Source organism: Plutella xylostella, chromosome Z, assembly GCF_932276165.1.
Source record: "Plutella xylostella chromosome Z, ilPluXylo3.1, whole genome shotgun sequence".
NCBI classification, from domain to species: domain Eukaryota; kingdom Metazoa; phylum Arthropoda; class Insecta; order Lepidoptera; family Plutellidae; genus Plutella; species Plutella xylostella.
The window spans coordinates 11,598,064-11,612,375 of NC_064012.1; the positions used below are offsets into that span (position 1 = coordinate 11,598,064).

Here is a 14,312-nt window from a genome sequence, read left to right on the forward strand (position 1 = left end):
GTTCCGGAAAGCTTTAGCACAAATGTAATGTGGTTTATTTTAACTGTGAAAGTTGGAGGCAGCAATTTTTCACTAGGGCGTGTCCTGAGAAGGCCCGCCCACACGGTTTTGCCGTCGTTGCGCCAGTCAGCCGCGCGCGCCCAGTGTGACTGCACCCTTACGGAGCTAGCGCCCGTGTGACCGCCGCTTTACCGTGCTCCGACGTCGGCGTCGACAGTGTAGCGAGTGGGGTTCGGTGCTGAAAAGTTCGGGTGAGTTATTAAGTTTTTTGTAAGAATTTACTTCGAGTGGAGTGTTTTTTTTTATACTTATTGGATGTTAAAAAACGGTTACCTATAGAAGAGGATGACTCAAAGTATTCAAACTGACGATTTTTTTCAATTAAACTTTTTAAATTAGGTATTATTTTCTTAGTAACAAAGTCACGTGACCAACAAAGCACCTATTTATGGAACGGGTTTTTTCATATCCACACCAAAAGTAGTTGCTGTACACCTACAATGTACCTACATAACAATAAAATTCTGATGATACCTACCTACATGGATGAAATTCTTAAGTAGCTTGGGATGAGTGTCTAATCATTTAGATGTGTAATTGTGTACTTCAGATAATACTTAAATATCATTGTTTTGCTTAACCCTGAACATTTTGACAGACAAATCCCAGTAAAACTATAAATAATTAGTGTGTGTCCATCATTATTAATTATACTAATTATTATTAATTATAATAACCATCATTATTAAAAGGCCTAATTTTACAATAGTCAGATAAATATTTCTCAGATAACTTTTATCTGACCATTGAAAAATCAGCCCTAAGTAAATTAGCTGTTTAAAAATCTTTGGAAATTATATCAAGAAGCATCTGAAATATGAGAGATAAGTACTTGGGGCATTTGCTAAAAACAGATATGATTTTATTTAAAAAAAAAGCAAATTGGTAAAAAAATGCGTGGCCGAGACATACAAATAAACACAAAGTAACGAAAATAATAACCCTTTTCATGCCCAAGGAAAATATATTTCTTGGATCTTATATACAAAAAGCCTTCTTAAACCAAGGACCTGATGATAAGTATTTGCCTTGTAATAAATATTTATTTTTATTGTTGATATACGTATAATGTTAGAAAAAATATGTGCTATTATATTCTCTTTGTGGATACTTATCTCCTTAAGGTCTAAGAAATTATTTTCCTAAGCTTGAACCATTTTCCCACAACGCTGGTCCACTGCGGGTTGGTGGGTTCACACATCTAGATTCGCAGGTTTCCTCACGACACTATCCTCCACCATAAGATAAAGTCGTATAATCCTTTATTTCTGAAAAATATTGGTATACGGCAGGATAACACACGACCTCCCGAATGAAAGGCGAGATCTTAACCCATTACACCACCACGGCTCTAGAAGAAGAAATTAGTTTAATATGTTTTTATTCGTAATGAAAAGCACAGTGTTTACCTTGGGCGAACCCCTTAGTAGTACCCGAGGCGGCGTTTGGCCTTAGCGTAGCGGCGGCTTACACTCCTTGGCAACAATTACAACAATGCACTATTTCAAAAGGTGACATAAAAATATTTTTTACCCTTTTACTATATCGATGGAGAAGTTTTGTATGCTACACATTACTTATAAGAAAAATATCCTCATACTTCAACTCCCTCATAGAATTGCCTAATTATTGCGTGGGCTCAACAATATAATCGATGCATCAATAATTTACAGCACATTGCTAGCAGGTAATTGAGCTGTACTAGGAAGCCATTTGCCGCGTGCGTCGTTGTACTGCAAATGTACGTAAACTGTCGCATTGGCGTGACCATAGTTAGGGCTGTGAGGTAATTGGCTCGTAATGGCTAACAGGTAAACGGTGTTTAGTATCAATTATGTCATTTTTATCCATGTTACAGTCTACCCTTTGGGGTAACTTTTACCTATAATTTAGTATCAAGAAACCCTTATTGAATAATGACTACTCATAATTTACTCGCAGAAAATACAGTAATAAAAAAACGTTAGCCTGCTGACAAAAAACCACTAAGTTAGACTCTCTCTGTAAATTGATGATTTTGTGTGAATCGACGCGTCTGCCCTCAAAATTTTATCACAAATTTAATTTATATTTTATACATTTTTTATAGAAACGTTGCGGGGTTCAACATGGAGTGATACCGGTTTCAATGGTAACAATTTAATTTCATAGCTACTACCTGCAAAGCGAAATGTACCGTTTATATGTATAGCTGGCGATAACAATAAATCTTTTCTTGAATATTCTACATCAAGTTACATTGGCTAAGAATAATCTACTGCGGTATCGTTGGATTTTTACAGTCAATTTCAATATACCTTACCTGTCTCATATTTATGACCAGACTAATAAAGAATATAATACGTATTCAGTAGTCATAACTCATAATTACAAGATCTGCAAGGTCAAATATAACTGAATTTCAATCGGTAGACCCTTGTAAAAGTGATATAAATTACCATGGCACAGAAATACAATCTATATAAGTAGGAATTGCAAGATCCTTACTAATATTATAAATGCGAAAGTAACTGTGTCTGTCTGTCTGTCTGTCTGTCTGTCTGTTACTCTTTCACGCCAAAACTACTGAACGGATTTGAATGAAATTTGGTATACATATGGTCTAGACCCTGGGAAAAAACATAGGCTACTTTTTATCCCGGAATTCCCACGGGAAAACTTTTTAAGGCGTAGCGAAGCGCGCGGGAACAGCTATAATCGATAAGTACTAATTATAAATACGTCAGGCGTATAAAAATATTTAAGTATAAGTATACTTAAATATTTTTATAATATAAGTATATTATACTATTTCCAAAACACCGATTAGCTAAATAATGGAAGGATAAAAATGCAATAATTCACATTGAAGCGGCCGATAATAAGTGGCCGACAATAGGAAAGGGCGAGCCTTGATTTATACATGATAGGAATTCGAATCCAGCGCCCCCTTTTCAATATGTTCAGCAGATAAGAATCATGGCAGCGCCGGAACGCCTGTTAAACGTAATTAAATCCATGTTTTAGGATTGCAATTTATAAAAAATATTGCTCTGTTCAATGAGCATTCGGGATTCACGCTAGGTTTAGTGGGGAAAACTATAGAATGTAAAAATTGGAAAGGAGATAAAGTCAGATGAAATCCCTTAAAATTTACATTTAAGTGCCCATTTTTTTTGTACAGTGTACAATAAAACTACCATCTACACTAGCCTGCAAATATAAATACACAATACAGGGGGAAAAATTGCTGGTGGACTTCCCGTCGGCAAGTCCGAAACTCAAGTCTTATTGATATTTATAAAAATACTCGAAAAACCTTATTTTCAAAGATATCGATATAGCAAGTGTGTATATTAGACGGTGCTATAAGTTCAATATTCATAAATTGTGTTTTAATTTTTTTTTAACTGTAAGTATTGCTTATAAGGTAAGGACCTAAGTTACTAAGGCAGGTGACTCAGCACGTTTTATGAACAAACTAGCTGTTCCCGCGAGCTTCACTTCGCCTCAAAAAGTTTTCCCATGGGAATTCCGGGATAAAAAGTAGCTTATGTTATTTCTCAGGGTCTAGACCAGCTATACTCAAACTGCGGCCCGCGGGCCGCATGTGACCCGCCGGGCCTTTATCAGTGGCCCGCGTGCCATGAGAGATAATAGAGAATATAAATTCTGTGTAAAAAGTATCCGGATTATATCCATAAAACAAAAAATGATTGTTATTCATCCAAATTTATTTTATCACCTTCAAAGTTTGCTCCTTCAGAAACGATACACTTAAAAAGTCCGGTCTAGCTCTAGACCATGGATGCACAGACCGCGGCCCGCGGGCCGCATGCGGCCCGCCGACCGAATGCTGGTGGCCCGCCGACAGCAAAAATAATTGTCGTACATTCAAATAATATTTAATTCTAAAAAAATATGTTCGAAAAGTACTCAATCACAGACAATTCAAACAGTTCCTTGATGACATCGAAAGTGAATATAGAGATGTATTATACAGAAATAAGGTGGCTAAGTCGTGAATTGACACTGGAACGATTTCTTAATTTAATAAGTAGAAGAAATTGGATTTTTTTCTGGCAAAAAAGCAAAGGGATTCCAGGAACTTAGAATCCTGATCAATGCAGTAAAAAATTGTTAAAATTCAAAACGACCAAGATTTACTCAACAACTTCAACGAAAGAAAATTGCCGAGCTATAAAAATACATACAAAGAGTTGCGTATAAACTCTGCTCTGAAATTTTTACCTATATATGTGAACATACCTTTCCAATACTAAATCGACCAAAAATCAAACCCGCCTTGCAAACGAATGTTTGGAAGCAGTTTTACATGTAAATTTCAGCCAAATAAATTAAAAAACGATTGTAAGCACTATTCAGTGCCACGCTTCAAAATAAATCAATTCTTTTTCAATTTGAACATCATTATCAATTATTTATTGTCTTTAATTAGCTATACTTCTGGCGGCCCGCCATCAGTTCATAATTTGTCCGAGTGGCCCCTAGTCTTGATAAGTCTGTGCATCCCTGTAGAGTATATGTATATCAAATTTTATTCAAATCCGTTCAGTAGTTTTGGCGTGAAAGAGTAACAGACAGACAGACAGATATAAAGAAGACAGACAAATACAGTTACTTTCGCATTTATACTATTAGTTAGGATTTATATATGTATACAGGGTAGTCTTAGTTATTTTTTAATCTCCATACAAACTTTTTTCAGATAAACACGTAGATAAACAAGTCATTGTATCTAGTCACCTACCTATAATAGAAAAAAGATTAGTAGCAAACAAGGAATGTACTTATTTGAGTGTTTATTTAGTTAGCGGGTAACTGCGGCCGGCTAGCAAAACATCGTGAGTGGCGCGGGATGGCTTAGGACTGTTGCCTTATCCGTATTCAGTAAGTATGACGATAGTGAGATCGTAATACATTGCTGCGCTGTGATGTGCTTGTGGTAGACCGCTTCTCTCTTAACCATCCATGCACTAAAAAGTCAGTATCACATTGTGAACGCTTCGTTCCCCGGGATAGCAAGAATAATAAACTTTTATCTGAAATTGGACGATCCTTGGAGGGTTACGCTAGCTTTACAAAAAAAGGAACGAACTACCTAAGTATATATAGTTGTCGTGTAATCGGTACATGCATGCATGCGGTAATTGCAACATGAGTCGTTGTTAGCGCATGAGCAACCTGATTTTCCTTTTTTTGTGATCTGGAGTGACCCCTCCTGTCGCCGTCGGTGGTCTCATCCGATCGCCGACGGGCAAGTGTTTGTTGCTACAAGTTGAATAAACGTAGAAAAGTGTGCTCGTTACGATTTCATTGTCGATTTCAAATGGTTCGAAGCTTCCTACCTACGTCTATTGTTTAATCGACAAGAATAGGGTTATATGAAAGGTTTTATAAGATGAACAGAAGATCTGAGTGGAAACACTTTTACGGTCGACGACGTGATACAAATTGCTGAAAAGAATCCTAGATAATTTCTTCTTTAACCTTTCGAATGTCAAGGCGTGGATACAGACGTGGCACAATACCATTTTAATTGTGTCTGAATTACAGGAGTTCGTAATATTATGTCTGAAAAACAATAAATAGGCAAATTGGTGGAATTAAATGGCACTGATAAACTATAAATAGGCAAATTGGTGAAGTGAACTGGCCGTAGATAACCAAGATCCCGTCAGATGCATTCCACTACCTGTTCCAACATTAGTGCCGTTATTTAATTAGCACGAGCTGCGTGGCTGGAGTCAGTTGACTGAACCTGTGACTGTATCACTGCCTATCTATTGTAAGAGACATCGATAATACTATTAGTATCCTCCTTGTAGTTACACACACAGCTTCCGCTATGGTCCAATCCACAACTACAGTGAACATCAAGCCTCTGAAATACTGAATCTTACATGGGGTACTCAAATCTACTTATACATTTTATTTGATTTCCTAGGCTCTAGACTAGACACGAGGGTAATTATGTAAGTATGTAAAATGTACATAAAAAATAGCAAACTTCAAAAATCCGCTCCTAAATTAATTCCGTTTCCAAAACCAAATAATCATGACTCAAATCTGTAACGAAAACAAACAATAGAAATGTTTACAGTAAAAGAATATCTCACTCTGCTGTAGGTAGCACTACGAACAGATGTAATTGCTCTAAGAAACAATAGCGTTAATCATCACTGGCACTGGTGTTTGTGTGTTTGTCTGTTTGCTCCGCTCAAAGAGGCCACCTGCTTCAAAGGCGGATTAGATCAACAGCTCGCGCCGCAGGAATCAACTTTGAACTAATACCGTTAATTTGGACACTGGAGGGAAAGCTGGTAAGGCATATACCTAGCTACTGTTCAACACAGCAATTATCAGTGCATACCACGGAAATCAATGCTAATTAAAATAATCTGCACAGCCTGGAATGCAGATGCGACGTTCTTCATTAACCTCTTAATTGGTTAAAGGGATGACCTATTTGGGATTAATTAGGTAGGTATGCTTGATGATGTTGACCGTTTTGTACGCTATAGGATAGGGGTATGTTTGCTGTATTTGTTGGCAGTTGCAGTAGGTTTAAGTAAGTACCTACCTACTCAAATTATTAGCATTTGAATATATAAAAAATCTTACTATACCCGCAGGCCCTGCTAGTGAAACTTAAAAAGTTCTTTGGGAATACTTGGATAAAAAGTAGCCTATGTGTTGATCCCTCAGGGTGTTAGCAATTTAATCTAACTAGTTTCAGCCATGTCAGGTGAAAGAGTAAATTCACACTACCTTGAGCATTTATTATATTAGCGGTTCATTTTAATATTTTGTTGATAAGCCATTTTGTATTTGATTTTTGAAAAACTATTTTTCCCACATAAACATGGAAAAATACCATTCAAGATTCGTATTCCATCTTATTTATATCGTATATTATATCGTACCACAGACCGTACCAAATTTTCGTCAACTTGAAATCCTTATACTATACTTAGTACCTACAATTACTAGCTGCCGCTCGCTGCCTGCCGGCTTTACTTCGCCATAAGAGGTTTTTCCGTAAATATACCTTTTTTTGCTTGCATGAGTAACAGACATACCTATACAGGGTGTCCCAAAAGTCAACGTCATCCCTTAAAGGGCTGATAGGTCAGCTCATGAGAGGCCAGAATATCACAATATGACCTTAGTAAAAACTCGATAATTTTCGAGATATTGACACTTTTATAAATTTGCTAAAAATCGACACCTTGGATCAGTTTTTTGCGTGCCGCCGGTACAAAAATCCATATTGTTAGAATTTGTTTGATGTTGCATCACCCTGTATAGCCCTGCTATTGATCGCAGTCAAAAAAAATATCGAGTAATGCTGTATGTTTAAAAAAAACACGGTTTTCAAAGTCATAAAAGGTAATCGTATTTTTTTATAAACAACTTTGACTCTACATACTGTAAAAATGATTCACCCTTAATAAATTCAGTCAGATAAATTTCCTTCAAACAATTTTACATCGAGGTCGTTATGTACTAAAATAGCAATAACTTTCTGTAAATTGAAACAATAACAACGTTTCATACCATTTCGGAAACTGCATTAAATGAGCAATCTTTTCAAATAAGGTGCCAGGTTTGCGTGGTATATTTTTTTTACAGTATGTAGAGTCAAAGTTGTTTATAAAAAAATACGATTACCTTTTATGACTTTGAAAACCGTGTTTTTTTTAAACATACAGCATTACTCGATATTTTTTTTGACTGCGATCAATAGCAGGGCTATACAGGGTGATGCAACACCAAACAAATTCTAAGAATATGGATTTTTGTACCGGCGGCACGCAAAAAACTGATCCAAGGTGTCGATTTTCAGCAAATTTATAAAAGTGTCAATATCTCGAAAATTATCGAGTTTTTACTAAGGTCATATTGTGATATTCTGGCCTCTCATGAGCTGACCTATCAGCCTTTTAAGGGATGACGTTGACTTTTGGGACACCCTGTATATAATAGAGGTAGGTACTAGTAGGAAGTAGGAGATCCAATTTATTAGCTTGCGAGTACCAAGTAAAAAAGATTGGAGGCTTCAGCGGTAGATACCGTCGTCGCCTTGGACAGCCGCTGCGCCGCCGCCGCCGCCGGCCGTCGGCATCATATTATCATGTGGTTTACAAAGACAACATTTTAGTTACTATACAAGGAAAAATCTTCCCCAAACAGCTAATCGTTCTAAACAGCCAACCTGCACCAAAAAGCCCCCCTCCGGCTGAGCGTTCCCCATTCCCTTCCTTTCACTAACCTGCCCCCCCTACCCACAGACATCGCTGGCCATGGAGGGGTTCCTTCACCACATGGCGCCTCAGTTCCTGCACCCCGCGCTGCAGGGCTTCGGCTGCGGCGCGTTCCGTCCGATAGGGGGCGCCTTCCACCCCCTGTACCCGGGCAAGGCCTTCGCCAGACATCTGGGCGAGCAGTACGCGCTCGGACAGAGTGTCGGACAAGCTTTACGGGTGAGTTTTTGTCATGCAGAACCAGATTGCAGTCGTCTTTAGATGATGTGTTGGTCCCTTAAGTGTTAAGGTATAAAGCGGGACTAGTTTGAACCCTTAATCCTTACTACTCATTTGCAACTGTGATATTCATGTAAGCCTTGTGTAAACTCAAAGCCAAATACCCCCCTAATATCCCATTCCACGGGAAAAGACTACTGATTCAACTGATACAAACAAAACTACCCTTATTCGAGTGTAATAAGAGTTCCGTCAGATGTCTTTCCCCGTGGAATAGGATATAGGTAACAAATATCGGACAACTTCGCACTTCGCGTTACATCACCAGACCTCGATACAATAATAGACTAACAAATGTGGCTATCAGCGCAAAATTGGCGTATCTTTTGCGGACACAATAGATTTCTAATTGTGGCTGCAAAAGATGCGCCACTTTTGCGTTAATACCCTCAAATAGTTTCAAAAAACGATTGCATTATACTGGTAGAGCGTCCGTGACGACACGAGCACGCCGCCGCTGTACCGGCACGGCTACGGCGCCCGGGACGACACCAGCTCGCCCGGGTCCGCCGCGTCAGCCTCGCCGCGCCCCTGCAAGGAGGACGAGCCCACGCCGCCGCAGTGTACTGACTCGCACGACTTCTTCTCACGTGAGTGTTGTAGTTGTTACAGCGTCCGGGACGACACAGGTCCGCTGCCCGGGACGACTCGCACGTCTTCCTTTCACGTGATTGTCGTAGTTGATCGATTGTATTTGGCAGATTGAAAATTCATTCATGCATTTTGAAAATGCCGTAAGGCCGTAATGTTCATTACTCAGCCGGGTATACAATGAAATCACTGATAATTTTAGGGTTGCTCTTATAATTTAAATGTAAGTTAGGAAACTTAGTATGTTTGGCTAACTTACAAACCTGCCATCGGGAACATCACAAAAAAATCTACACGTATATAGTTAGTTAAAGTTAGTCTAAGGATGAGTACTAATAATAATAATGGTTCTGATGTCACACGTAGTTATCGATTGCAGTTCTGCATGAAAACAAAACAAATTACCTAATAATTTAGGAAGCGAGTATTTGAGAGTCGACATGTTACGTGAGGTAGCTATATTTTGTGTAATATTTATTGACTCTTGTAAGTAAGTAGCCATTAAAGTTTATTCGTAAGTTTATTCGTAAATTCTCCGTCCGTTTCGGTGCTTGGCAACACACACCTAGGTATATGTTTTTGTTTATTTTTTACCTACCTACCTTGTTTTTTCATTTTCTTTTAATATTTGGTGTGTATGTGCCATACTCGTAGAACAACGCGGACTCGCATACTCAATGGTGTGTGCTGTGCACAGCACTGAATAAACGTTTTCTTTCTTTCATTATATAACTTTCTTTCATCTTACATAATTTTTCCTTTTTTTTTATGCACATTTTTGTACCTGTTTTCCTGCACCTCCTGTAGGTTGGCTGGTAGAAAATGCTCTTAGTATTAAGCCCACCTTTTGTACATGTATTTTTATATTTGTGCAATAAAGAATTAAATAATAATATAACATTGATGTATACTTGTCCAGCGGACGGCGAGCGCAAGTCGTCTTGCGGCGTGTGCGGCGCGCGGCTCGGGCCGGGGGTCGCGCAGGCGCACTTCCTGCAGGAGCTGCAGCACCTGTACTCGCTGAGCGCGCTGCCCCGGGAGCCGGCCGCGCCGCCGCCGCACCCGCATCATCACCAGGACGAGGACGCGCGCTGGGAGGTATGTGGGGCTACCACCACTGTTTCAGCAATCAACAATCCTGCGTGCAACTACCGTACTACCACGCATAATGGACCTTAGAGGCTAAATGCGAAAAATCAGCTCGCCATGATGATACCGTACCACTGTTCATTAGCAATCAACAATTGGACTTAATTTGTATGGAACTACGTCGATTGCTAATTCACGTTAGATGGTGGGTAAGGCAGCACCTGTACTCGCTGAGCGCTCTGCCCCGCGAGCCGGCCGCGCCGCCGCCGCACCCGCATCATCACCAGGACGAGGACGCGCGCTGGGAGGTATGTGGGGCTACCACCACTGTTTCAGCAATCAACAATCCTGCGTGCAACTACCGTACTACCACGCATAATGGACCTTAGAGGCTAAATGCGAAAAATCAGCTCGCCATGATGATACCGTACCACTGTTCATTAGCAATCAACAATTGGACTTAATTTGTATGGAACTACGTCGATTGCTAATTCACGTTAGATGGTGGGTAAGGCAGCACCTGTACTCGCTGAGCGCTCTGCCCCGCGAGCCGGCCGCGCCGCCGCCGCACCCGCATCATCACCAGGACGAGGACGCGCGCTGGGAGGTATGTGGGGCTACCACCACTGTTTCAGCAATCAACAATCCTGCGTGCAACTACCGTACTACCACGCATAATGGACCTTAGAGGCTAAATGCGAAAAATCAGCTCGCCATGATGATACCGTACCACTGTTCATTAGCAATCAACAATTGGACTTAATTTGTATGGAACTACGTCGATTGCTAATTCACGTTAGATGGTGGGTAAGGCAGCACCTGTACTCGCTGAGCGCTCTGCCCCGCGAGCCGGCCGCGCCGCCGCCGCACCCGCATCATCATCAGGACGAGGATGCACGCTGGGAGGTAGGGGTCTACCAATGGATATTAGCAATCTATAAGCAGCATTGCTTATCTGATAAAACAGAAAGATGAGTAAGTACTTAATTTAAAAAACCGTGAAACATCTAGGTACGTGGACCAAGGTGTACGGTAGTAAAAAAAACTATCGACGACGTGGGTTGCCACCACCGAGTATTCTTCTTCTTCTAGTGGAGAGCCACTACTGGCGGTCAGATCTGCATACTCGTCTCTATTCTTCGCCCCGAACATTAGCCATCAACAATCCATAAGCTGCATTGCTTACCTATCTGACAAAACGGACATAATTTGTATGGAACTACGTCGATTGCTAATTCACGTTAGTGGTGGGTAAGGCAGCACCTGTACTCGCTAAGCGCTCTGCCCCGCGAGCCGGCCGCGCCGCCGCCGCACCCGCATCATCATCAGGACGAGGACGCGCGCTGGGAGGTATGTGATGCCACCTGATTGTGGCAGGGCTACAAGGGTTCGTTGTGGACGTCGATAGAATCGTTTATTGCTCGTTCCGCCAGTCACAGCGAAGTATTTATGGTGAATCGCGATGTAGTGACGTTTATCTACACCGATAACGAACCTGTGTAGCGGCAGCTGTTTACGTATTAAATGAAAGAATAGGCTTGAATGCTTCCGTATCCCCCCCAGGACGCACGTGACGCCATATCTGAACAACGCTAATCTGCTCAAAATGGCGGCACGAAGACGATTGCACCTTGCAACGTTGTTGTTTGGTGTGGTCAAGCGTGAGACCCCAAAATACTTGTATGAAAAACTGCAATGGTCGTTCAATTCATACAAGTATAAGGTCCGCTTGTCCGTGCCACCGCATCGATCAGCCGCCTTTCGAGGCAGTTTCAGATATGCGGCGTCCAAGTGCTGGAATGACCTCCCCCCTCCTTTAAAAAGGCTACATGGTAGGTACATAAATACCTTTAAGTGCCAACTTAAAGGTTACCTGCTGAATATGCAAAAATCTATCTAGAATTTCAGCACTTGAATATGACTTATATTGTATTTATTGTATGGTATTAAGTATGTATTATTATACTTGTATTGTATTATGTTATATTGTCTATGTAGGTATATATAGTAGTCGTTACTTAATGACTGTTTCTTATTTATTACATGTATTTTATATTGGGTAAAGTCTCGATTTGTAGTTTCCGTGAGTCACATAAAGGGTCCCTGCTGAAAATCAGCGCTGCAGGTACATTATGTACTACTTGCAGCAATTGCTGAGCTCGGGGCCTTTTTGGCGCTGCGCTGATGCACCATCTACACAGGCTGGCCAATATTTAAGTTATTTTTATTTTTAGAAATTTAGTTTAGTTTTTATTTTTATGTAATTTTTTTTTGTTTTTGGTTTTATTAATTTTATATTCAAATTGTATGTGATGTTTTGTTGTATATGTTTTTGTTTTGTTGTATTTTTCGGTGTATTTGTGCAGCACCAAATAAAATCTTTTTCTTACTTTCTTTCTTTCTTTCTTTCTTTCTTGAATACAAAACTGCGATTCCGCAAGTAGATATACTTACATGAGATATTATATGGAAATAAGTAGCAGCGTAGCAGCAATATAGTAGGTACTTTGACAAACTCACAAACCGCCTATCGCTTACTCATTCAATCACACATTAACGATTTGTTTAGTTCAATGAAGATATCCTATGAAGCTGATTAGCTGAAAATACCACCTAAAATTAAGTTACCTATATATATATAAAATTTATCTTACTTACAATCATCAACCTAATGGTTTTATTCTGTTACAGATAGGTATTAAATTATGCTGGCACAATCCATCCACATTGATTCCACCCACAACAAAAAAACACTTTCCCCCATTGACTTATCTTTCCCCACAGACGTATCAGCGCATCCGAGCCAACCGGCAGCGTCGGCTCAAGCTCCGCACCCGCAAGCGTCACCACACCGTGGAGAGTATGCTGGGCTATGAGTTAGACGACGACACGCCACGACGGCCCGAGGACCGCCCGGTGTATGACACCGAGGACGAGCCCGTGGATGTGGAGGGCGACTCGCTGGGCTGGCCGGACGCTAATATACATGTGGAAGGTGAGTCAACAGGAGCCGCATATTACAGAGTGTTGCAAAAAGGGTATACTAAGCCGAAACCTACATGTGCAGCATGTTATATCTAAGCCCGAAACTGAAATCAGAATTTAAAATCGCGAAAAAAAATATTCATTTTCTATAGAAACTTTGTTAGTCACGTGACTTTTTACTGATTTTTTTTTTCGCGAATTTCCAAATTCTGACTTCAGTTTCGGGCTTAGATATACCATGCTGCACATGTAGGTTTCGGCTTAGTATACCAATTTTGCAACACCCTGTACAGCTGCCGTTAGAGGTTTTGCCAAGTTTAGATTCTATACAGCGCGAACTATTAAAGTAATCCACTGTTTCATAATAAGATATAGGACTAGATATTTTGTATAATGTAATAACCTGCCTAATCACATAGGTAAATACATGGATTCTTTACCCGAATTTGCCAACTGACTTTAGGAAGTGAGCCTACAGCTATATTGGAATGCATAACATTGAGCGTTCTGAGGTCGCTTAAAACTTGTAGGTACGTTATTAACAAATCTATTCGACAAATCCACATACAAATGTGAATTTTTACTACTATATTTGTAAACATTCCTCATATATTCTTTAAGTCATTTATCCACCCAAAGGCTGCCTAGAAGAGATCGCTTTTAGCGATAATGCCGCCTATTGCGTTGTATACTGTATAAATGGTTATCTGTGTTCTGTTTAGTCAATAAACTGGTATTATATTCTATTCTATTCTAAAAATCTACGGCGGTTACATTATAATAACACACTGTAGGATTCAATAGACCCACTTGACTGACTGGCCACCCTTACTCCACAGACAAGGAGCAGCCTCGGCAAGAGACGGAGAAGCCGCACGCGAGCTACTCCGAGGACCTGGAGATCTCCAGCACCAACGACAACCTGCAGGGACCCGACCGCATGAGGTAATGTCACTGTTTGATCCCGGACATGTAGGTACGTCAGATACCAAGTAAGTAGGTTAGGTTCCCAAGGTCGCTCGCGAATAGGTCTCCAGAACG

General features: G+C 40.3%; 1 protein-coding gene across 2 annotated transcripts in view; it reads left to right on the forward strand.

Moving 5' to 3' along the window:
- The window catches only part of LOC125491148 (protein Teyrha-meyrha), a 16,206-nt gene continuing 1,894 nt past the window's right edge, over positions 1 to 14,312 (forward strand). The window contains exons 1-7 of one of the 2 annotated variants that reach the window (XM_048632378.1): positions 1 to 251; positions 2,150 to 2,191; positions 8,355 to 8,546; positions 9,034 to 9,196; positions 10,117 to 10,295; positions 13,071 to 13,281; positions 14,111 to 14,216. In XM_048632378.1, the coding sequence (XP_048488335.1) occupies positions 2,189 to 2,191; positions 8,355 to 8,546; positions 9,034 to 9,196; positions 10,117 to 10,295; positions 13,071 to 13,281; positions 14,111 to 14,216 (854 nt within the window). In that variant the 5' untranslated portion in view covers positions 1 to 251; positions 2,150 to 2,188. The remainder of the gene's footprint in view (positions 252 to 2,149; positions 2,192 to 8,354; positions 8,547 to 9,033; positions 9,197 to 10,116; positions 10,296 to 13,070; positions 13,282 to 14,110; positions 14,217 to 14,312) is intronic. The other variant, XM_048632379.1, reaches the window with a different exon arrangement.